Source organism: Panthera onca, chromosome D2 (genome assembly GCF_046562875.1).
Source record: "Panthera onca isolate mPanOnc1 chromosome D2, mPanOnc1 haplotype 2, whole genome shotgun sequence".
Taxonomy (NCBI): Eukaryota; Metazoa; Chordata; class Mammalia; order Carnivora; family Felidae; genus Panthera; species Panthera onca.
The window spans coordinates 30,311,920-30,337,206 of NC_138349.1; the positions used below are offsets into that span (position 1 = coordinate 30,311,920).

A 25,287-nucleotide genomic window follows, 5' to 3' on the forward strand; every position below is an offset into this window, starting at 1 on the left:
CAACAATAACAGTTCTATTATATAATTGTTGGATTTTCTTTTTGATTTAAAACTTTTGTTTTTGCATTTTTCTTTGTTTTGTTTTTATAACTCTAATTATCAGTAAATATTTCTTAGTTTTTATGAGAATAAAATAATTGTCAATGTGAAACAGATTTTAAAATGCTAATAATATTCATTCATAACATAAAAATTAGCAATGTGCTTTATTCTAGTAAAGAAAAAGCTTAATTCTACAAGTCACTGGTTTGGCATTCCATATGGTTTCAAATTTGGGAAATCATAGCTATGCATAATTTGTCCCTAGTATGCTGAATGCTGATTCTCAAAGTTCCTCCAATCTAATTTTGTCCAGATCAATGTCAACTTAACAGAGTGTGAAGCACCCACATTACACTAGGAACTGAGATGAGTGTTTTGGGTACAAAGCTAAACCATTGTGTCTGTTCTCAGTTAGCTCATAACCAACTGGAAGACAGCAGAGAAGCAAGAAAGAAATTATCGTGGGCAGGCAGAGGGTATAAATAAGAGTTCTGGGAAGGTACAGAGGAAAAAGGTACTACTGTTCTGTACCAGCAGGGTTTGGAAGGAGATGGCACTTGACTTGGAGACATGTTAACAGATGGGAAGAAATTTGCCAGATAAGGTGGGTTAGAGGAGGAGAGGAAGGGAATTCTAAGCAGAAGTTAAAACATGTATGGAGACTCAGGTGAGTATGTCAAAGTATGCTCGTTTGGGGCAGCCAAGAATAGTTTTAGAGTCAGGGAATGGAATTTAGGGTGAGAGCAGAGGGGAGAAGAGGTACAGATTATAGGCTCATACGCATGCTCAGGAAAGATTGTGAAATGCCTTATCTTTTACACTGGAAGACTGAAGCTCCCAGTCACATTTGTCTTACATATATTCTTATAATTAGAAATTTCCATAAGTTTCAGAATTTGGAATACAGAAGAAAATTAAATGAATAAGTGAATGAGTGAACAAATTGAATGAATAAATAATAAAGGCAGAGTTAGCAGTGGGTGTTGGAAGAACCAAGAGGGAAGTACTTTTGAAGGATAGCATGCCCTGGAAAGTGGATATTTGGCATAGTGGAATATGTGATAATGTGTGAACAATGCAGGTCCTTAATTGTGATATGTGTAATGGTAGCATACTTGAATCTCTGCATGGTTAATTATAGTGCCAAGGAAAATTATTATTTTATTGACTGTTGACAGTGATATATGAGGGATGCAAATGGCTGACCCCTTCTTGAACCGATAGGTCATAAGAGTATGTTAGAGTCCCAGGAAAGGTACATGTATGGTGATAGGGTGCAAGCAGAGGAGTTTGAGTGACAGAGAATATGGTGTGCATGCTCCTGTGATTGTGTCCCATGGCCAGGGGGTGGAGGGATGATAATTAGGCTTACAAGTGGCTAGGGTATTCATTTTAGTTAGTTCATTTTTTTTTTTAATTTTACTTCTTTATAGGAGTAAGTCATTAGCAACAAAATATTCTATGGCCAAGGGCAATTTATTTTCCTCCTCTGGATCTCTGCTTCTTTTCCTATAAAATGAAGAGGCTGGATTTGAAAATCTCTAAAGTGTCTTCCAGCTATGTACTCACTGCTTAAAATAATCTTCTCCTTTAAAGTACTAGGTAAATTTCATGGTGGGTGTTGGTGTATATGCATGTGTATTAGCCAATCCCGACAAAGCTTGTTATATGGCACTTTTAAGATGTATTGATGTAGCATTTTTTCCTGATTTTTAGATGGTTGAACACTTTAGGAATGCTGGCCAATCAGGGTATTGACGTTGTGATACGACACTCATTTTTTGACCATGGATACAATCACCTTGTGGACCAGAATTTCAACCCATTACCAGTAAGTGTGAGATAAAGATTCCTAACTCCTTTTCCATGTGATTCAGTTGTTTTGACTATACCTTGTTCCACAATGGGAGAATTTTCCTCCTCCCTCTGTTACCTGTTAATTTCATAAATTGGACAAAAGCATTCATGTCGTTGTTCTCTTGACCCATTTCACAGACTTTTGGCTTCACTACACACATCTATATATACACACCTATGTAATATGCCTGTATGTATATACATATATACATTTATATATGTATATGAATTTTTATGTATTTATATATTTGTTTACTACCATTATTTAAACAAACCTTGTGCAGTTGAGATTCCACATCTACTTGTAGCCTGTTTGAACTCTGCTTGAGAGTGAATTTTTCCAGATTGTTTTCTTTTAATGCTAATAGGAGACATTAGTTAACGTCAGATGCAACATGTTGAAAGCAGATGGGAGCGCGTTGGCCATGATCAGATGCAGTATGAACCCATCTCTTGGGAGTGGCTTAAGTGCACTTACAGTTAGGTGTTGATCCCTATGTGATAACGAGGGGATTTGCCCAGAACACCAGCTTCTCTGGGAAAAGGAAGGCTAAAGAAGAATGGCAGGAGCAGAGAACTTAGTTTGGTTCATTCCTGTATTGAGCAATCACAGAGATCCCACTTAGTCCAGAAAGCTGCACTCATCAGAAATATTACATGGATTATCCTTTTCACAGACATCGTGGTCATGGAGAAAGGTCAGACTCCTCTCATTAGCTCACAGACTATGAGAGCTGGGGTTCCCCTTTGAGGAGATCCGGTCACATCTCCGGTAACAGAGGAACTGAGGGGCACTGGGTGGCTCAATCAGTTAAGCAGCCGACTTCGGCTCAGGTCATTATCTCAAGGTTCTTGAGTTCAAGCCCTATGTCAGGCTCAGTGCTGACAGCTCAGAGCCTGGAGCCTGCTTCGGATTCTGCGTCTCCCTCTCTCTTTGCCTCTCCCCGCTTTGTGCTCATGCTCTCTCTCAAGCTCTCTCAAAAATAAATAAATGAAAAACAAACGAAAAAAACAAAAACAGAGGAGCTGATAGTCCAGGTAGGAGGAGGGGAAGGGAGATGTAGAGCCAGCTCTAGAACCCATCCCTGCACCCTATCCAGTGCTCTTCCAACAGAATTAGTGCTGCCCTTGGGTTCACACTAAGCAAACCCAAGTGGAATCAGTGAGTGTCTGCCGTTTACTTCCTTCTGCCTATTTCTACCCTGTATTCCTCTCACTCTCACCCCTGCCCTGAGCCAGGAGGCCTCCAAACCCAGAACAGAGACCAGTGTGGCACCCAACAGTACCATTTTCATGTCTCCAAAGAGTCCCTCTAGATTAGAGTACTCGGTAATGATTATATCACTGATTGTACATAACTCCAGTCAAATCACAAGTATTAAAACTGATTAGCACAGTCGCTTTTGTTGGCAGGCCGGGATACCTCTCTGAAAGTGTGTGTGTTTGGGGGCAGGGTGGGGGGGCAAGCTAATGTACAGTGCAGAGGGAATTTTCAGTTTGTTTATTTGAGCTCATAAACTTGTAGAGATAAAACAAAATAATAACTAGAAAAGTCTCTGTGAGGTGTCAGCATTAAACAAATATAATGTCATACAAAAATAAATATTTATTGACCCATCAGGCACTGGGGAGGAGATTAATAATAAATAAATGAATAAATAAATAATAGAGTACTAGAACAAGAAGACAGTATGGGCTCTTTTGGAATGCGTGTATAGGAAGGCTTCTCTGAGAAGGTGACATTTAAGGCAAGAGCCCAATGACAAGGAACCAGCCATGCGGATTTTGTAGAGGAACTTTCAGGTAGGGGAAGGGGCTAGCACAAAGGCTCCAAGGCAGGAATGGACTGGGAATGTTTGAGGAAACACAAGGACACCAGAGTGATGGGGGCCTGACAGAGAAGGGGGAGACTGGTTGGACATGAGGCCACATAGATCACATAGGGCTTTGTCAGTTAACAGGAGTTTGACTTTATTGTATGTAGTATGAAAAGCCACTGGAGGGTTTTATGCAGGGAAGCAATACAACCTAGCTTATATTTTTAAAAGATCTAGTACAATTAATGCATCAGCTGTTATTTGTAGTTGTAATAATAATGTACAGACCACTTTCATATATGGTACCTCAACAATGCTCCATATACGCTGTCCTCCCTCTTCTCTGTCCTCCCTTCTTGCCTTTATCCCCTCCCTTCCTCATTCAGATTTCATTCACTCCTCCTGATCATGTGCTACATGCTGATAATTATTCCTGGCAGAGGGCCTCTTTGATGAACCAAACAGACAAGGTTCCTGAACCCTTGGAGCTTATAAGCTAATGAAGCATAGTGAAAAATGGAAAATAAATAAACATATAAACAAGGTAATTGCACTTGGTCGTAATTGCTCTGAAGAGAAGCTGGTGAGAGAAGTAGAACTATTTATATTTATTTTGCTGAAGAGAAACTAAGGCTCTGTGAAGATATTAAGTGGCTTGTCCAAGGTCAGACAAGTACAAGGAGCTGGAGCTCTCAGAGTTTTGTAGTTAGTTCTACATCTGATTGTCTTCTCTCTTCCTTGAGGTACTCTTTGGTGTCTGTCCTGTGGTCTGCAGCCAATACTTGCTTCATTTGGGTCTGGAGATGGAAATGGGCATCTTAAGGAACTGGAGAGAAGAAAACCTTAAGCTAAAAAAAGATGGGTCTTCGGGTGACTAGACAGGCTTGATTTCCAGAGTTGGACAAACCTGGATTCCATATCAGTTCTCTGTGCACCTTTGCTGGCTGTGTGTAGGTTAAAGGTGCAAGTCCTCATGGCTTTGGTTCTCCCCAAATGAGTGTTGTTGCAGGGGACTTCCTTTACAAGCCCAGCACAAGAGACCTCACTTGATAGGTGGTGGCAGCAGAGCTCACATGAGTTCATGGCAAGCTAAAGTAAGTCCCACTGATTCAGCACAACCGCTCAAGTGAGCTGGGCAGCTGTATTCCTAGAAACACCACACTCTGATAAAGTGTAAAAGCACTTAAGGTAGCAGGCTTCAGGCTTTCTTTTTATCTTTCTTTGTGCCAATAAATTCTGCACCTTATAAGTTGAGAACTTGATAGCTGGGAGAACTTGACCCTGGAAAAAATTTCCTAGGCTAGACCAGGGCACCAGTCAAACAGACCTTGCCAGCAGGCTCTGGAATGGGTAATGGAGACAGACCTGGGAGTCATACTGGTTGCCACTTCAGAGAGTTGTGCAGTTGATGACCGAACATTGCCAGTAAAAACTTGTGGATTTTATGTTGTGATTAAATCTTCAAGAGAGTTTGTTGAAAGCTTAGGGGATTCATGAGTTGTGTTTTGATTGTCTTCCAGAAAAACCAGTATTCTCCATTCCAGTTTCTTCAAACCCAGCTCAGTGCATTTAAGGAAAAGACCTTATTAGCAAATACTGTTTTGTTTTTGTTTCTGTTTTGTTGCTGCTCTTAGATAAACTTAGAAAAAAGTGAGGATCTTGGCCTAATGGCTGCTTAGCCCATATCCCATTTTACGCCTCCACCTGCCCAGTCAACTTTGATCCCAGCTTGTAGGATTCTAGCAGCTCTGACAAGGCCATTCCAATAGTGCTGCTCCAGTCTAAGGTAAGAGAGAAGATGAGGGTGGCCCTTTAAAAAAGAAACTTGTCTTCACAAAAGATCATTTCCAGCTACATCCCATGTTCTTTATGGTTGTTCCTCTAGAAAAGTGCCAACACTCCTACTGTTGGAGATTTTCCCTCTCCTGGGAAGAGGAGAACATTTAGTTCAGCAGTGCTTCATCACCAACTCCCACCCCTTTCCCCTGACCTGCCTGCCATTGGGAAAGAGGGAATGTGTGAGTCTCCACAGCCAGTCAGCCAGTCAGGGGCTCCCTTGGGAGTAAGTGATGTTTGTGCAGAAGAGATCTGCACATTTGGTGGACATAGTCCAGACCCCACCAGCCGTGGGCATTTCTCCTACGAGAGGGTTTTGGAATTTAGCTTGTGCTTTTTTTAAGAGCTTGATTTACAGAGCTTCCAGGGAAGGGAATGGTGAATTACTAGTCAACATCTTTTTAACTCCCACGCCAGCCGAGCAAATATAATTCAATTCAAAAAACATTGACACTTCAAATGTGTCTGGCTCTGTGCTAGGTATTCTGGGGACACAGAGATAAATAAGATATGGTTCCCTCATCTGCAGAGCTAACAGTCTGGCGTGTGTTTGTGTTTGGGGGATTACAGTTTAGTCTTCTAGAATAAAACAGAAAACTAGTTCCCACTGGACTGTGTTTTCTCTACTGGGTGTAGTGCTGGTGATAATTATATTTGCTGTCACCTTCTTTTTGCTGATTGTCACTGCTGAATAATAATATTCAGTTCAACCCAATGCACATTTACTGAGCACTTACTGTATACATCGTTCTATATACTAGGATATAGTCAGTGGTCATAGACTGGAATATTACTCACTAGTTTATGGTGGGATTGAGCCTATGGCTCTGGTTCCCACAGCAACATGCTCCAAGCCAAGCCTTCAGGTGTCATTTGGTTACTGGAAGGAGATTCTGAATCTTAATGGTGCCTGCCTAACTCTGCTGGTTAGCCTGTCACAGGGATGAGGTCCTAAGTGCTCCATCCTTGTTTTCCTTGAACATGTAAGACAGTGCCCCTGATGCACTGCACAGCTACGACACAGATGCAGGATTAGCTTCAGTCTGTCTCTTTCCTGAGAATGTCCAGTTACAAACCCATGTTCCATTGATGCTGGATTAATGCACAATTTCTTCTTGTAAGAACAACACCACTTACATAGGAGGCCCCATGGGGAGCAGCAGGAGCCTGGGACTATGACAGGATTCATAGGTACTGTTCTTAACTCTGCCATTAATTAGCTGTGTATCTTTGGTACCAGTTTTTTCATCACTTAAATTGCAATAAAAAATGTCTTTTCTATCTAGCTCCAAAAGATACTGTTATGTTCCTTGAGAAAATTAGATAGGACAATAGGATTCTGATTATAGGATTCTGATTTCATATATATTTATACACATAGAAAATTACTGGAATCTCTTCATATATCTAAAAGTGGTTTTGTTTGGGTAGTGGGATTATAGACAGTTTTAATTTTCTTCTTTGTGGATTTCTTTTATATGTAAAATTGCTATAGTCAGCATTATTGCTTTTTTAATCTGAAAAAAAATAAAGGCTTTAAAAATTTTTTTTTTAATTTTTATTTTAGAAATAGAAAGCACATGAAGGGGAGAGAGGGGCACAGAGAGAGAGAGAGAATCTTTTTTTAAATGTTTATTTCTTTTTGTGGGAGAGAGAGAATGCAAACAGGGGAGGGGCAGAAAGGGGGACAGAGGATCCGAAGCAGGCTCCACGCTAATAGCAGCAAGCCTGATGTGGGCTCAGACTCACGAACCATGAAATCATGACCTGAGCTAAAGTCAAACATTCAACCAATTGAGCCACCCAGGTGCCCCGAGAGAGAGAGAATCTTAAGCAGGCTCCACACTCAGTGTGGAGCCCAATGTGGGGCTCGATCCCATGACCCTGGGATCATGACCTGAACTGAAATTAAGAGTCAGATGCTCAACTGACTGAGCTACCCAGACATCCCTAAGGCGTTTTTTTTTTATTTTTAGTATTTAAAAAAATTTGTTTAATGTTTATTTATTTTTGAGAAAGAGAGAGAGACAGAGTGCAAGCAGGGGAGGGGCAGAGAGAGAGAGAGAGGGAGACACAGAATCCGAAGCAGGCTCCAGGCTCTGAGCTGTCAGCACAGAGCCTGACGCAGGGCTCAAACTCACCAACCATGAGATCATGACCTGAGCCAAAGTCGGCACTTAACTGACTGCACCACCCAGGCACCCCAAGGCTATTTTTTAAAGAAAAAAATCGTGTTTTGAAAGAATTAAGTCTTTAAGTAATTAAGCAAATATTATCCCAGCCTAATTCATTTATTATTCATGATTCATTTATTCATAAACACTCATTACACTTATGCTGTATGCTAGATGCAGTGATGGGCCCTGGGGACACTGTCCTGGCCATCAAGGAGCTTAGAGTGTGGATGGAGGACAGAGGAGTCAGCAGGAACTGTGGCAGATGTACTTTAGCAGGACAGAAGAGGAACAGAAGCCAGCCTGGGTGGAGGGCAGGAATGGGACATCAAGGAAGGCTTTCTGGAGGAGACAATGCCTGAGCTGGATCTTGAAAGAGAAGGACATGTTAGCCATAGGAAGAAGAGCTTGGGGTCTGGGGAGGATCTTCCAAACAGAGGCAATAGCATGTGCAAAGGGACAGGGCATCAATTTCCCAGAGTCGTGGCAGATGGATTATGAAAAATTTCTTAGGAAAGCTTTTCCCATTGTTGTCCAGTGGCCACACAGGGTGTGTGAAAATTAAAGAATTTCAAAGCTACAGCCCTGGAGGTGGTGGGGCGGGGGAGGTACAAACCCTAGCCAAACCAGCCTGTGACCTGTTTCTTGGTATAGCTGCCTTTCTTTTTCTTTTCTTTCCCGTGGGAGCCATCAGGAAGATGAAAGAAGCAGAATGTACCTGTTTAGGGGTAGCTGTGATGTGAAACCCAATCCTCTCATTAGAGGCCCTGACAAAGACTTCTCCATGAGCAGCCTTTCTTTGTGGGGCCCTGCAGCCGCTGAGAGAAGGGCTTCCACCGCTGCGCCATCAATCACTGAGATCCAGGCTGGCTCATGTCAGTGGCCATAGCTCCCGGGCTGCATGCCCAGCAGGTGTGACTTGCTTCTTTCCTCCTCTGTGCCTCTAAACCCTGGCCTCTCAGCTCAGAGCTTGTGGCTGCCCCATCAGACCGGGCTGGCAGCTCTTCTGCCTCAACCGCTTTAAATGGAAGCCCCTCTGATTTTGAACTACCAGTCCTCATCCTTTGCTTAGTTCTCAACCTGAGCGGTGCACATGGGATGTGAGCAACACACCTGAGCACTTACACCAGCTCGGCCTGATGCAGGCTGCCTCGGGCTGGAGAAAGAGCTCTGCGTGTGAAGTCAGAAGGCACGGGCGCGGTGTGCAGCACCGTGTTTCCGGCTCTAGAAAGGGGGCCTAACTATGCTGGGGTGGGGAGTGGGGAGTATTTGAAAGCAGTACTTAAAACTATTGGCTTTGGAATCAGGCTGACCTGAGTTTCAAACCCAGCCTCACCATTTACTAGCTTAGTAACCCTCAAAAAAACATCAATCTCCCCTTGTAAAATGGGGGCAACAGAAGTGTCTGTCTCATAGCATTGCTGGAGAGGATGGGACAAGCCAATGCCTGTGTGTCTTTGACCACATAGTAAGTACTCAATAAGTGTCAACTGCTGTTATTGTTTATAAAGTCACTTTGTGAGTGTAAAATTCTGTAAGTCATAGTGATAATTATCATTAATGACGTGACTTAGCTGTAGTGAGATAGTATTCATTTGACTATTTGTACAGATAATCTGGAAATCAACTAAAGTAATGGTAACTATCATATGAAAAGTAGATATTTTTGCAAAAATTAAATTACAGGAAAACTAGAGAAACAAAAAAGGAAGCGTGATTCTTGCCCTTGAGAGGGATTGACTGCAAATGGTTAAAGGCAAACTAAAAATTACAATTTATTTTCCTCCCGAGAAGACGCTGCCAGCTTTTCCCAGTGAAGGCAATGAAGGCAGTAACCACACTGCAATACCAACTCTAACACCTTCATTTGGTATTTATAAATGGCCCAATAAGCCCTGGCAACCATGATATGTCACATCAAAGTGCTAATGACAGCACATTACGTGAATCACCGAGAAGCAACAATTGAAAATCTCTCACTGCCATCAACCATTTATATTGCTCCCAGATTGCAGTTGTGAGGGATTTCAGCTACGGGAAGGCGTGCGGCAACCTAAATAAATTAGGGAGAAGAAGCAATTATAGCCGCACAGCATTTGAGCTCAGGAGCGGGTGCCATCCTCAGAGCGGCCTTCACATGATGGAGGAGCAAGGCAAGCTCTGGAAATGAGAGAAGCCGCACCTCACCTAACCTCATCAGTTCACCTAAAACACTGAGAAGGACATTGTTTAAAAATAATCTGACAAGAAAGAGAGGAATGGAGGGAGGGGGGAAGAGAAAAGGGAGAAAAAATAGAATGCTCTTTGGTGGGTTGGAAAGATTGTTTGCGACCGCCACAGTTTGACAAACTTAAGGTTATTTCTTAAGCATTCTATTGAAAACCTACGGGCACAATGAGGTCTGGTTATGACATTTAGGAACCAACAGGACTCTGATAGAAGTGACCTGAAAGCCAAAGAGAATACATTACGTTCTTTCTAAACTCAATTGTGTTCTTGTTGTTGTGTAAATAAAAGCAGGAGTCTTTTAAAATAGAGATAGAATAAATACACAGGAATTTTGTTTTTAATACCTATTTAAATATACACTGTAAATTTTTAAAAATCTGTCATTAGCTACCTCACTTTCAACTATTGTCTATCTCTGATTTGGTTTTATTTTTTATTTATTTATTTATTTTTTTTTTTTCTGATTTGGTTTTAAGCATTGAAAGGATTAAATAGAACACATCATTTTGACTCACTTTAAACTTAACTTGAGCAGGCCTGTCTTCTCCTCCAGAATTCACTGTTCTTGTCTTGACGTCAAAATCCTTATAGCCTCTCTTCATTAGAACGGTGAATCTCAAGTCTACGCACATTACAGTCGCCTAGGGGGCTTTTAAAAAATACCTGTGCTTAGGCACCACCACCAGGGATTCTGATTCACTTGGTCTGTAGAGGATACCAGGTGTTGGTATTTTTTAAAGCTCCCCAAGTGATTCTAACATGCAGCCAGATTTGAGAACCACTGGGTTAGAAGTTTCTTTTTACCCTGATTAAATAGCAATTATCTTCCCCTTTTCTCTTTTGTACTTAACTTTTGCTTCACCTATCAAGATATTAACAAAATTTTAATACTGTCTGTCACAAATTCATTTGATAAATATTCATTGACTATTATTTGCCAGACACTGTTCTAGTTTCTGAGGACATAGAGATGAAGGAGAAAGGCGAGACTCTGCCCTTGTTGGAGATTATAGTCTAGTAGTGGAGACTAAAACAAGTAAAATAGCAAATAATTAATTACAAAGTTCAGAATGGTGTGTAGGAAGCAAGCAGGCTGCTCAATTGAAGAATAATGGGGAGAGAGGATATAGAAAACCGGAGCAGGCAGCTGGCCATTGGGGGAGCAGGTAAAGAGCACAGCATTCTCTCAGAGGTAGTAGAATCTGCAAAGGCTGCTGGCGGGGAGAGGCTCAGCAGCACGTCAGAGGTCATGAAGTGCCTCTAAGGCCACCCTGAATCCTGGTCCACCCGTAGCCAGGCGCAGAGACAGCCAGTGAACTGCCTGGTTCAGTTTATCTCGGGCTCCCCCTATACCTGGTTCCTACTCTACACTTGGCAAACCATTTTGCTTCCAGTCTCTGTGAGAATCATGGTGGTGCCCCTACATCTGGGATCCTCAATTGAGCCTCATGCCTACTGTATCTCTCTGCCACCGACCTGGCCATCTCCACATACAGCCCAAGTCACCTCTCAACAGGCTTTGAAATGAGAATGGTGGAATAATGATACTTGCAGAAGCTGGCAGTGAACATTTAGGATTTCATCATACTATTCTATTTTGGTGTCTGTTTAAAAACTTCAGTGATAATTTTTTATGTCCTCATGCTTAGGGTGTTGTAACATACACTAAAGAAAAGCAGTGTTTCAGTTGCTCTGGGACATAAAGAATAAAGACATGTTCTTTCTCTCCATGTTTGCAATCTGTTTGGAGAGATAACACATAGAACCTTGGAGAGGTAGCTGATAGGTGATGTATGTGAAGGTCTGTCTTGTTCACTCAGTATCTCCAGAGCCAGATCTCTGGGTAGGAGACATTAGTACCGGCTGGAGGGAAAAGACTAGAAGGGATAATTGGGGAAGGCCTGTGCAACATGTCAGGAGTGGACATTTGTAATATTAGTTACCCAAAGAATACTTGCTCCTAAGAAAGCTCCTTGCCCTGTGGTGCTAGAAAGGAAGGAGTGTCTTAGGACAGAAGGAAAAGCAGGAGTCCTAGATCTGATATCAGGTTCTGCCACCAACTCATTCATCCTGGGGCACTGGGTGCTCTGGATCCATCTCAAAAGTGGTTGTTGAATGTGACCATCTGAGGTCCCCCTTTAGCTCTGATGTTTTCTGATTCGTCTTCGAGATTTCCATACCTGTATCTTCATACAGACCTCCCAGGTGAACTTATATTATTAAAACCTTTAAAATAAAAAAGCACTATTTCACTTTTAAATCATTCAGGAAGGGATCCCTCTTTTCTTAAGACTCTTGTAGCCCTGTGATAGCAGTTATCATTTTCTTTTGTTATTAGAGTTGTTTGGTTACATTGAACTTCCTCTGTGTCAGCTTCTTGAAAACAGAAGCCACCTCTCCTACTCTGCTGTATTTATATCCCCCCATAATTCCCACTCATAGGCAGTCCTTACTGAACTCTCAAGATGCTTAGTGACTGGGATTCCAGGGGCTGCAGTGCAGTGCTCAGTGATGGAAATATGGGAGGCAGGCTTTTACTGTCAGGTGTTGTGTGCACACTGGGAGACAGTAGATCTTGGTGCTTAAGAGATGGGGCTCTGGAGTCAGACAGATCTGGATGTGAATGCCAACTCTTCTGTCTACTTTCTGCATCATGTTTTGCAGATTCTTCATCTTCCATCATCTGTATGATGGGGATACTAATGGTCTGTGCCTCATGGGCTTAACAATAGTGCCTGACACTTAGTAAGTACATAATAATGTGATCATTATTACCTATTCTAAACAGATGTGAAACTTATTCCTTGCAACTGGATGAAATTCTTACATCTTCGGAAAGATGGGAACATGTGGGAAACAGCCATCCCCAAAAGTAGGTTTACAAATTATAAATTACTATTTACAAATTGTAAGTAACATGAAAAATTTTAGTTACAATTATGTTAGTTGGCACATGTAGATTGTTTTAGAATCTTCAAAACCCTTTAAAACATCATTTCATATTCCATAAACCTGTATAATAATAGTTTTCTTCTTTGGCTTCTTTGACTTTATTATTTAAGGCCCACTATAAGTTTCCACAGCTTATTTCCGTCTATTAATTCATGTGGCCTTCCCAACTCCCTGATAAGGCAGGTAGGATATACCCATCCTGCTTGGCAGAGAAGAAAAATGAGGCCCAGAGAGGTCCAGCAGCTTACCCAAGGGAACACAGCAAGGTAGAGCCAGTGGTTCTGAGTTCTGTGACTCTTCACTACTATTTCATTTTATCCCTGTGGTTCTGCCACAGCTTTGTTAAGTCAAAAATTCAGGTTAATTCTATTTGCTAGCAGGCAAGGCAGATAGAAATGGCAATGAGGAAGCAGAAAGGCTGGCTTCAAGGTAAAATAAAATGATCCAGGAGATAAAACCTGGGATTTAACAGTGGCTGACTCTTGTAGATTTCCATTTTTACTGAATAATGAAATAAAAAAAAGAAAGGAACAAAATTTCAATTTCATGCAGCAGCAAGTTGGTTTCACTGCCTATATTGAATGTATTAAAAGAGCAATATAGTGCACCTTGTGGCTCAGTCGGTTGAGCGTCCGACTTTGGTTCAGGTCATGATCTCATGGTTTGCGAGTTTGAGCCCTGTGTCGGGCTCTGTGCTGATAGCTCAGAGCCTGGAGCCTGCTTTGGATTCTGTGTGTGTCTCTCTCTGCCCCTCCCCTGTTCATGCTCTGTCTCTCTCTGTCTCTCTCTCTTTCTCAAAAATAAATAAACATTAAAAAAAGAAAGAGTAATATAGAGGGTCTACCTCTCTTAAGGCAGTTACCGTTTTGCCCCATTATTATATATGTATGTGTCTACCTCCTTGACAGTGGGACCACTTTAGAACCTTTAAAACCCTAGAACCATGAGTAGTGCAGGAGCTGGACCATCCTGTAATGTTTAGCCATTTGATGATGGATAGCAGATCCAGATCCAGGAGTCAAGTAAATTGTTTGGGAGAGCCACGTTGGGACATTTGTGTTCTTATTTTTTTTAATGTTTATTTATTTACTTAGAGCACGAGCAAGGGAGGGGCAGAGAGAGGGAAAGAGAGAATCTGAAGCAGGCTCTGTACCATCAGCACAGAGCCTGACATGGGGCTCGATCCCGTGAACTACGAGATCATGAGCTGAGCCAAAATCAAGAGTCAGATGCTTAACCAACTGAGTCACCCAGGCACCCTGCATTTGTGTTCTTGAGGAAGATTCCAAGATGGCTCTGAAGGACAAAAGATCATTAATGCCCCTTCGTTAATCTTACCTCCTGGGAATTACTGCAAATGTATTGGAGGCTTTGCCATGAATATGAATTGATCCAGACCCTTGCCTTCTGGCCAAGTGGAATAGGAAAGAAGGTGTTGGTGGTATCCATGACAGCATACAAAGTGCCATCAGTCCCTGCAGTGGGATTCAGGTATGGTTACAATGTCTGGAACAGCTGGGGCTGTAGGGGTAACAACTGGACTCAGTTGGTGATTATCTGCCATAAATTTCGAGGTCCTATTCCTCTGTACACACAGGGCTATAGTATTGAGAGATATTACGTCTCTAATTATCCATGCTACCTTTTAGATCTTCATCAAGTTTGGGATTTCCCTTTCACCTCCTGGGACCACTCAAAATGGAATTAGTAGGTGGGTTGGGGAATGATTTACATGTCCTACTACATGTGAATATTCCCACTAAATGTCCCACTACTTCTCCACATGTGACTCTCCTCAATCAGGACAATCCCCTGTGGACATTATGAGCATTCACGGCACAAGCATGCAAAACATCAATGCCAATATATATTCAGTAGGGAATGTATGTTGGAAGCCACAACAGGACATTGAATTGGTCCCATGAGCCTTACCCACAGGTCACTTTAGATTTATTTTCCCTACTGGGAACCTTGCCCAAATCTTATTAGTTGAATTCGAGAGCCCTCCTCCCCAACAAAATGAACAGGATAGTGACTTGGGAACTTGTATCTAACAGAGTCATGAGAGTTTGAGTTCCTTCCTCCCTGAAGTTTCTCACATACTTGAATGTATACACATGCCTCTCAGTCCCCATGGAGACAGGGAAACCTCAGTCCCACCTCTAGTCATTTTTCTTCTTAAAACAGCTAGAGTTGGGATAGAAGGGAAGGGAAGGATTGGAGCACTAAGGGAGAGAATAGCTTCCCACCAGTAAGCAAATCTTTGCATTTACATTAATTTAGGGTTTTTTTTTAAACAACAGCTTTTTGAGATAAAATTCACTTACCATAAAATTCTCTTTAAAAGTGTACAGTTCAGTGGTTTTTAGTGTATTCATGGAGTAGTGCAACCATCACTACTGTCTGTTTTCAAATATTACCTGAAATGGAAACCCCATACCTATTAGCAGTCACCCCTCATTCTTTACCTCCAGCCCCTGGCAACCACGACTCTACTTTCTATCTCTGTGGATTTGCCTGTTCTAGATATTTCATGTAAATGGAATCACACAATATACGGTTTTTTTGTGACTGGCTTCTTTCACTTAGCCTGATGTTTTTAAAGTTCATCCATATTATAATATGTATCAATACCTTATTCCCTTCAGTTGCTGAATAATATTTCACTGTGTGGATACACCACAATTTATTGTCTATTTATCAGTTGATAGACACTAGAGCTGTTTCTACTTTTGGCCGTTGTGAAAAATACCGCTATTAAACCTTAGTGCACGTGTTTTTATGTGGCATGTTTTCATTTCTCTTGGGCATATACCTTGGAGTGGAATTGCTGAGTCATGCATTAACTTTTTGAGGAATTGCCAAACTGTTTTCCAAAGTGACTTCACCATTTTTTATTCCCACCAGCAGTGTATGATGGTTCTAGTTTCTCCATATCCTCACCAACACTTATTATTGTCTGTCTTTTGATTAGACAACACTGACTTTGAAGAATCCTAGTGGATGTGAAGTGGTATATTATGGTTTTGATTTGCATTTCTTTAATGACTACTGATGTTGAGCATCTTTTCATGTGCTTAGTGGCCATTTATGACTTTTCTTTGGAGAAATGTCTATGCAAAAGAGGGGACTATTTGTCTGTGGTCACTTTGACCCATTTAGTTGGTGTGTGAGTAGCTATATTAGCTCCTCTTTGTCAGAAGACATAAACTTGGCAATGTAGCACACTCACTGAGAGCATGCAGCAGTAATTGGGGCTGGTGGCCAACTGCGTCTCCCAATAATCCACTTCTTGGCTTTACATGTTCTTGGCTGAACTCAAATTTACACTTGAGGGTGCTACTTTATCAGCCACTCTGATTAATCTGATTGATAGAGACTGGGACCAAATTTGTTCCATTTGTCTCATATAGTATGACGATTGATATTGTATATCAAGTTGGCTAGGCCGTGGTATCCAAATATTTATCCAAACATTATTCTAGATATTTCAGTAGAGGTGCTTTTTAGATGAGATAACATTTAAATCAGTAGACTTTGAGTGAAGTGTATTATCTTCCATAATGTGGGTGGGCCTCATCCAATCAGTTGAAGGCTTTAATAGAAACACAAGTGAACTCCTCTGAGCAAGATATAATTCTTCAGACTCTAATTTCAACATAGCTCTTCCCTGGGTCTTCAGCCTTCTGGCCTACCCTATAGATTTTGGACTTGCCATATTCCACAATCAGGTGAGCCAATTACCTAAAATCAAGCTTTTGATAGAAAGACAGACACACATATACATTCTATTGGTTATTGGTTCTGTTTCTCTAGAAAACCCTAATATATATGGCATTTAATTAAAGTTGATACCAGCAAGACCTTTATAAAATAATGACCAGGGGCACCTGGGTGGCTCAGTCAGTTAAGTGTTGAACTTCAGCTCAGGTCATGATCTCGCAGTTCATGAGTTTGAGGCCTACATTGAGCTCTGTGCTGACAGTTCAGAGCCTGGAGCCTGCTTCAGATTCTGTGTCTCCCTCTCTCTCTGCCCCACCCAACCCCCACTGGTAGTCTCTCTCATTGAAAAAAAATTTTTTTTAATAAATAAAATAATGAGCATATTGTATTGTAATTCACCTGTTCATCTCTTTCTTCTCCTCTCCCATGATGGGAGTTGAAAGAGACTGTGAAATGTTGGGTGCACAGACTTTATTTTAGTAATCTCTGTCTTCCTTAAATGTAGTTGGCACTCAGTAAAGGTTTGTTGAATGAGAGAGGGAATGCATGTGTGAGTGCATGATTAGAATTCTATCGCCCATAGTTGCCTTCCCCAACATCTCCATCCAGCAAAAAAGTACAGCTTTCTTTGAAGGTCCATCTCACTGATCAACTCTGGAAGCTTTTCTTTAATTCTTCTAAGTGAATGTTTTCTCTCCTGCTCCTAAATCTCATTTTATCCGTATCCCTTTATGCATTTAGTAGGCATGCTGTTATCTACAAATGCTTATAGTCTTTTACAAACTTGTCATATTTCCCTTCCTAAAATATAAGTTCCTTGAGAGTATACTGATCCTTCTACCTCCAATAGCATCCAATACACCATCAGTACCTAATAAACACTCAAAAATTGTCTGCTGAATTGGGTTGTCTCAAACCAGAGTAGGGAATCACTGGTGCAAATGTGCTAATTACCCACAGCTGGTCTTAAAGGTGTTTCTGATTATTACTTAGCAGTTCAGCTTCCCTTTAGGAAACATGGCCTTTTTGCTAATGATCACTTTAAGTACCACACATCTCAGTAATGACTGGTTGCCTTTAAAATGAGCCAATAACTAGACGTTTATAGACAGCATGTATGTTAAAGACCTGTGCATAGAATACACAAAAGGTTCAGAGACCCAGTAGCATGGGTGTTGAATTGTTCCAGAAATCCTAGTTCATACACTTCATTATCATTTTCATCTTCTGAGTTACCACGAAGTGAGAGCCTACTGTATGAGAGCAACGAGGTCGTTTCATAACATGTTTCTTAGTCCTTAAAACAACTGGAAATACTATCTTTAAATTACTGTTGATGAAATAGGGGTCCATAGAGTTTTGGTTATTTACCTGGAGATCACTCACAGCCCATCTAATTTTCATATTGTGTTCATCTCTAAGCCCTTTGTAATCTATCTCAGGAACGTGTCTCAAAGCTAAGCCATCCACTGTTGTTAGTCTCTGTCATCATTTGGCACCTCTTTAGCTCTTGTCTGGATCATCATGGTGGCCTCATCATGTTTCTCCTGCTTGTACCTTCTCCTACTTCCAGTATGTCTTCCACAGTGTTAGTCAGAGTCATGGTCATGTCATCCACCTTCTTCAAAAACCTTTGTTGAATCCTTATTGCCTACATAGTGCCCTGAATTCCTAAGCATGGCATTCAAGGCTCCCCATAATTTGGACTTGCCCTACTTTTATAGTCCTGTTTCCACCCACTTACTCCCAGATTACATGTCTGCTGCTAGAATCACCTATTCATTGTTGCCTTCAGCATACCCCGTACTCTGCTCCAAAGCCCATTTCCATTGCCGCCTTTTCTGATGTCCCCAATAGGAATGTCCCACTCCAGTTCTCTTGAAGCACTTTGATTATGTCACACTTGGTTCTCACTATACAATGCTATCTATCATAGTTATAAATATATAAGTCAGTCTCTTCTTTTAGACAGTGACCCAAACTGAAGGCAAAGAATATTACCAATTTTTGTGCCTGGCACATAATAGATACATAAGGAAAGATTATTAAATTGGCTGAATTACATTGAAAAGAGCTTGAATTTGGGGTGAATAAGTGATTAGAAGCCATGCCCCACTCTGAAGCACAGTTACTGCTGCTGCCTAAAGAGACACTGATTATAAATTCTTTAATCATTCTCTACACTGTAAGACACCAACCATTCAGGCAGCTGTGTATTAACTACAATATGAACAGAATGGCATCTCAGATATATTCTGGGCTCTTTCAACTCTGAGAAGCACCTGGAAGTGGTGGTTCCATACCAACTCAAGTAAGACTTGAGAGGGGATTCAAAGAGTGAAAGAGAGGTAGCTTGCCAAATGAAATGTCTTAGAAACACCAATTTAATGACTTACATATAAATTAATCATAAACATGTGGATTAAATTTCCCCAGAAGAGGCATATTTTGGCTCTCCATGGACCAGAAATGATTGAAAAATGATTGGAGATATTTCCTGAGCCCAAAGACGAAGAAGGAGCAGGTCTATACTTCTTTAACTGCAAATATTAGCGCAATAGATAAATTATCCAGGGGGTCTGGGGAAGTTGGAAATATGGACAGGAAATAAGAAAATGAGATTCAGCTTGAAAGTATGCTCCAGGTACATCTGGGGCAAAATAATCAGAAACAGAGAGATTTTGTTTGAGTGAGAACCTAATAAAGTTATGGAGACTAGATATTCTAGGTGATTTCTAGTTGGCATGGCTCATGTGATACAAAGCAGGTCATTCTTATTCCTGAGGATGCAATAGTCCTGGACTGTGAAATATGAGATGGTACTCATTTCCCAGAGAATGTAGACAAAGCCTTTGCTTTTGATATCAAGATTTACTGGTGAAAAAGGTTTGGCTAAAATTAGACTATAACTTTTGCAGATAACTCAAGGAAATAAGTGACCACAGATAAGACTGTGGTCTTTGAGCATAGAGTCCAGAGGCAAGATGGAGTCTGAGATCCAAAGCAAAAGAAATTGAAGCTCAAGTTCCTTTCCTAGAAAAAGACATAATCTTTATGTGAAGTCATAAATGCATTTTGGACCATTCATCTACAGGAGACCTTCCTAGAAGCATTTATTCTTCCTTGCCATTTTATTTTATTTACTCTTTTATTAATGTTTATTTATTTTTGAGAGAGAGACCACACATTCAAGGGAGGGGTAGCTGGGGGAGAATCCAAAGCGGGCTCTGGACTGACAGCAGAGAGTCCATGATGCAGGGCTCAAACTGAGGAACTGTGAGATCATGACCTGGGCTGAAGTCAGACGCTTAGCTGAGTGAGCCACCAAGGTGCCCCTCTCCCTTGCCATTTTAAAACACTTCTTGGAGCGCCTGCGTGGCTCAGTCAGTTAAGCGTCCGACTTCAGCTCAGGTCAGGATCTCTTGGCTTGTCAGTTTAAGCCCCGCATGGGGCTCTGTGCTGACAGCTCAGAGCCTGGAGCCTGCTTAGGATTCTGTATCTCCCTCTCTCTCTCTCTCTGCCCCTCCCCCACTTGCACTCTGTCTTTCTCTCTCTCAAAAATAAATAAACATCAAAAAAAATTTTTTTTAAAAACCCACTTCTTGAAGAGATCAGACATTCGAACAGACAAAACTAAAGCACAGTCATTATAGGCAAGTTCTGACCATGGCAGTTGGGCCATGCAGTGTTTTACAAGTACACTGAAGTAAATACCAAATGCTCTAATGTCAAGGAAATGCAAAGAGGTTTCCTTTGAGTCTAGAAAAGAGTTGAGGAAAGTAACCTATTGCTTTCTAGGAGGCAGGATGTCTTATAGAAGTCTGTAGGTGTCCAATGAAATGTGAAACAAATAATAATGATTAATGACGATAACAATCTTTTACATTTGTATAATGCTTTGCTATTTACATCATGCTCCATGTAAATTGTCCTATAATCTTCTCAGTAGCTATCAGGTAATATTACTATCTCATGTTTACAGATGAAGAAATGAAGAACAGAAATGACAAATAATTTGCTAGCCAGTGGCAATGTCAGGAAGTCAAGTCTGGTTCTTCTGATTCAGTATTCTTCTGTATCTAAATAACTTAGTAGCTTACTGGTCCAACTTTATAGGAAAGAAGATTACTATAGCTTGTCGAAAGTCTGTTTGCATCATTCAAATTCCTTTGTGATTGGATTGATGAGATGGTCTAAGCACTTTATTACTTCATTTAATGCTCACAACAATACTGAGGTGACTTTATTATTACCCTTTTTAATTTTTTTAAAGTTTATTTATTTTGAGAGAGAGAGAGCACACATGCATGAAAGAGTGGAGGAGGAGGGGCAAAGAGAGAGGGAGAGAGAGAATCCCAAGCAGCCTCCGCACCATCAGCGTGGAGCCCAGTGCGGGGTAGGGGGGCTCAAACTCATGAACCATGAGATCATGACCTGAGCCGAAACCAAGAGTCAGACACTTAACCGAATGAGCCACCCAGGCGCCCCTCATTGCCCTTTTCTAAAGATAGAAACAGGTACAGAGGGATTAAGTGACTTGCATCCTGGTTAGCAAGTGGAGGGCTGGAATTCACATCCAGGCATTCTAGCTCTAGGACTCACTCTCTAACATTGTACTAATTTTAGGAACTACTTTGTCGTAAGTATCATGTTCCCTGGTAAAGGAAAATTTATATCAGAATGAAGTTGACATCTAGTTCTGGGAGTATCTAATCCTGGGGTACAGATTTTAACTAACTGCAAAGAGAGTTTCAAAAGTGAAAAAATAGGGAGCGATATTTAAACAGTATAGTATGTAAATGATGTGACCCCTGGAAGTATAACCAGAGATTCCCATTAGCAGCATGGTTGCTTCTTTCTTCTTAATGGGGAATGGATAGAATGGAAAGTTATCTTTTTTGATTAGAAGAAAGAGGAAAGTCTTTGGGTTTTGGTGTTAGGCATGCAGACAGCCCTGCCTTCTCTCTTATTTTTCTACTCTTGCTTTATAGAGAAGTAGTGATCAGGGGACTTGGACCCTACAGCTGACCTTCTAATTCAGCTCATCTCTTTGTTTAAATGGAGACAAGTCAGGGAAAATTGTGAACATATGGGTAGTTGAGTCACAGCTGCCACAAGTCTTTTTCCTGACAGGCTAAATTCTGCAGTAATTCCATAAAGGGTTTGAGTCAAAGATGAGGATTCAAGAGGAATGGAAAGAACCATTACAATCAAAACTGAGGATAAAGGAGAAGTCATGTGAAGCAGTGATGTGCACCAGCATGGAATGAGTGTGGTGTGAAGGGAACAAAGACAACTTGTGAATGCTTCTAGGGAGAGCAATCTGAACAGTGAGGGGACCGTGAATCAGATGGTATGACCATGGGGGAAACTCCTGGGGAAAGTAGGAGAAAGAAGGGCAGACTTGCAGGTGATGTGTGGTTGTCTTGTGACATCTGAAAGGCTGTCACACTCAAGAGAGTTTAGATTTCTTTTATCAAGCATTGATTTCTCGTAAGGCACAGAGATGTACCACTGTCTAGAAACCAAAAGGAAAAAAATTGCCTACTCCTGCTAAAAGTGATGAGTCAGGATTTGAAGCCCAAGCCTGACCCTGGGTCACTTTGTCTTAACCACTGTGCTATTTTTTTTTTTTAATTTTTTTTTCAACGTTTTTTATTTATTTTTGGGACAGAGAGAGACAGAGCATGAAGGGGGGAGGGGCAGAGAGAGAGGGAGACACAGAATCGGAAACAGGCTCCAGGCTCCGAGCCATCAGCCCAGAGCCTGACGCGGGGCTCGAACTCACGGACCGCGAGATCGTGACCTGGCTGAAGTCGGACGCTTAACCGACTGCGCCACCCAGGCGCCCCCACTGTGCTATTTTAACAAGAGGGCTTGAATTTATACTCTACAACTCAGATAATTTAAAAAAAAAAAACAAAAAACAAACTTTCTTTCACTAATTGATCACTCCTGGCCCCTAACTGTACTTGGGAGTAACAAAACAACAGAAATCAACTTGCCAGTTAAAGGTAGCTCAGTCTTTTCTTCCTGGTAATTTCACAGACTTTTCAGAGTTTTAATCTCTTTCTCCTTCTTTTCTTCCTCTAAGATGCCATCTGGGTACAAAGGGGTGCTGACATTATATGCTGGTAATGGGGACGGGCTGCATGGTTCCTGTGCTGTCATTGGGTTACTCAGTGACCTTCAGTCATCACTCCCTAATTACTTGACACACTACCTGGTATTTACTGAGGTGTAGTGGGTGCTGCCAGGCCTCCTTGGCTTCATGCTGGCAGCAGCTGTTGAGCATTGGCATTCCTATTGCTGCATGCTCAGCTTCCCATACTCTGGGACTTCCTTGTACTGTCACCAAGATTATTCTAGAACACTGGTCCCCTCAGCAGTTCTGTGTGGTTCACAGAGCCCATGGGAACTTGGAGATCCCCTGTAGCCAAGTGGAGGCCATGGCAGATAGGAAGCACTGACTCAGGCCCTCCCTTTGCAGAATCACACCAAGCCACCATTTCTGTGCCACTGTAGCTGCCATCTGTGTTGATATGTAAGGTTACCCCCATCCTGGAACCCCGAGTTCCAAGTGGAACACATGTATGCTCTTCTGTCAGTCTCCCCTTCTTCCTGGCCTGAGAACTCAGGATGGACTAGGTCCCTTTTCTGTGATCCAGACAACTTCCTAAACCTGGTCTCATCCCCTCAAAACTTTCTCTAAGTCATATCCTCGATCTTCTCCATAGTAAGGCCTCCAGTGAAACCTTATGTTCACATTGCTGAGCTTTGCTAGTTAAGAAAAGCTTTAAGAATTTGGTGGGGGCGGTGGGGGTCTACTTAACAAAATCTGTTTTCCAAGACTTTGCCTCACTGAGGTTTTTTTAGGCGAATTTGAAACTCAAAGCTGAGCACTGACCCTTCTGTTCTTAAGTGGTTTATGACCTTCTAAAGAAGCTTGCATGTCCTTGATTTAATATAAAAGGAGCTGAAGGGCAACAAGATTTACAGAGAATAAAACTAAAAGTGGTTACAGAAAATAAAAACTAAATTGGTTATTTCATGTATTCTTCTGTTTCAGTGAAATACTTTATCATAAAAAATTTAAATACATTGGTTTAAGATTTTAAAATACCATTCTCATTATAGTTTACTGCCTTCTGTAGTAAAGAAAGTCAACCAGAGCACGTTAGCATAAGCCTTTATTCAAAAATGCCAGGCAAGAAAAGGTTCTGAAGGAGTGTTCTAACTTGGGAAAACAAGGCAGAAGTTTTTAATAGGGCTTTAGCAGAAGGGGTTAGCCGAAGTTCAGCTGGTTTCGGGAATAGTTGGATCAAGACAGTTCTCAGAAGAGGGAGGAATTGTATGTATGAGTTAGCAGCCATTGTTTGGGCAATTTGATTTTATTAAGAGTGGAGAACAGCTGTGGGAGACAAGGACATGCTAGGGCCATAGTGGAAATTTCTCTGGCCTTAAGTGTCTCTTAATTTACAAAGTGGAAGAATATACCAGTTGCTCTGTTCAGCATGTGCAAATCTGTTTTCTGAGCAACTGTTCTAATGATGTGGCCATAACCCACCTTGAGTATTCTGTCTGTCCATAACCAAATCTGCAAATTTTTTGTGACATAATGATATGGTTCAAAAAGCATTGAACGTAGTAGACTTTCACTCAATATCTGCTTGGCTGGGTTAAGAAGAGGCCCTGCCTTTGAAGAATTCACCAAACAATAAGTAAGACAGATATAAACAAATTATCCTATCAAAATGATAGCATGTTCAGAATGTTGTGAAATTTCAGGGAAGAAAGGCATTTCTGCAGAGGGAATAACATTTTATTTATACCTTGAAGGCTGATAATGATAATGGTTATAACAATAATATTAATATGAGCTACTGTTCACTTAGACCTATTGTGTGCTAGCCACTCTAGATACACTTTATTTCAAATCCTCAAAATATCCTACTGTCTTTATCCATCAGGCTGAATAAAAATACCATATAAAAAAAGACACCATAGACTGGCTAGTTTAAAACAATATTCATTAATTTCTCACAGATCTGGAGGCTGTGAAGTCCACGTTCAAGGTACTAGCAGATTTGGTATCTCATGAGGTCTGCTTCCTGGTTCATAGAAGGCTGCCTTTTCTGTGTGTCCTCACATAAAAGAAGGGAAGAGAGGTTTCTCTGAGGTCTCTTTTATAAGGGCACTGATCCCATTCATAAGGGCTCTACTTTCACGACCAAATTAACTCCCAAAGGCCCGACCTCCAAATACTATCACCTTTGGAGATTAGGATTCAACACATGAATTTTAACTAGGGACAGAAAACCAGTTTACATAACACCCACTAAGATGAGGGAGAAGAATCTAGGTGTTCTGTGAACAAGATTAGGAAAAACTGGTATAACACTGAATCCCACAGTGGGGGAATTATTCTCATGTCATTGTTCTATTTAAGTCTAAGAGAAGGTTCCAGTTTGATGGAATATGTCCATACCCCTGTCTAATCTTACCAATCTCCCATTTTACAAAGAGCCTCAGGCTCAGAGCGTTTAGTATTTCTAGCTAGAATTTACTAATGCATTTGTTCATAGTACTTATTTTTATGATTACTTTCTAATTATAGAAAATGATGCTTTCTAAAAACTTACACAACTTTATATGAA

General features: G+C 41.2%; 1 protein-coding gene and 1 long non-coding RNA gene across 2 annotated transcripts in view; one reads left to right on the forward strand and one right to left on the reverse strand.

Moving 5' to 3' along the window:
- Positions 1-25,287, forward strand: part of HPSE2 (heparanase 2 (inactive)) — a 674,568-nt gene that overhangs the window by 544,428 nt on the left and 104,853 nt on the right. Inside the window, exon 9 of the mRNA XM_060641812.3 lies at positions 1,759-1,873. Within this exon, the coding sequence (XP_060497795.1) occupies positions 1,759-1,873 (115 nt within the window). The remainder of the gene's footprint in view (positions 1-1,758; positions 1,874-25,287) is intronic.
- LOC144613186 (uncharacterized) overlaps positions 1-25,287 on the reverse strand; it is a 365,982-nt gene that overhangs the window by 160,153 nt on the left and 180,542 nt on the right. The window lies entirely within an intron of this gene.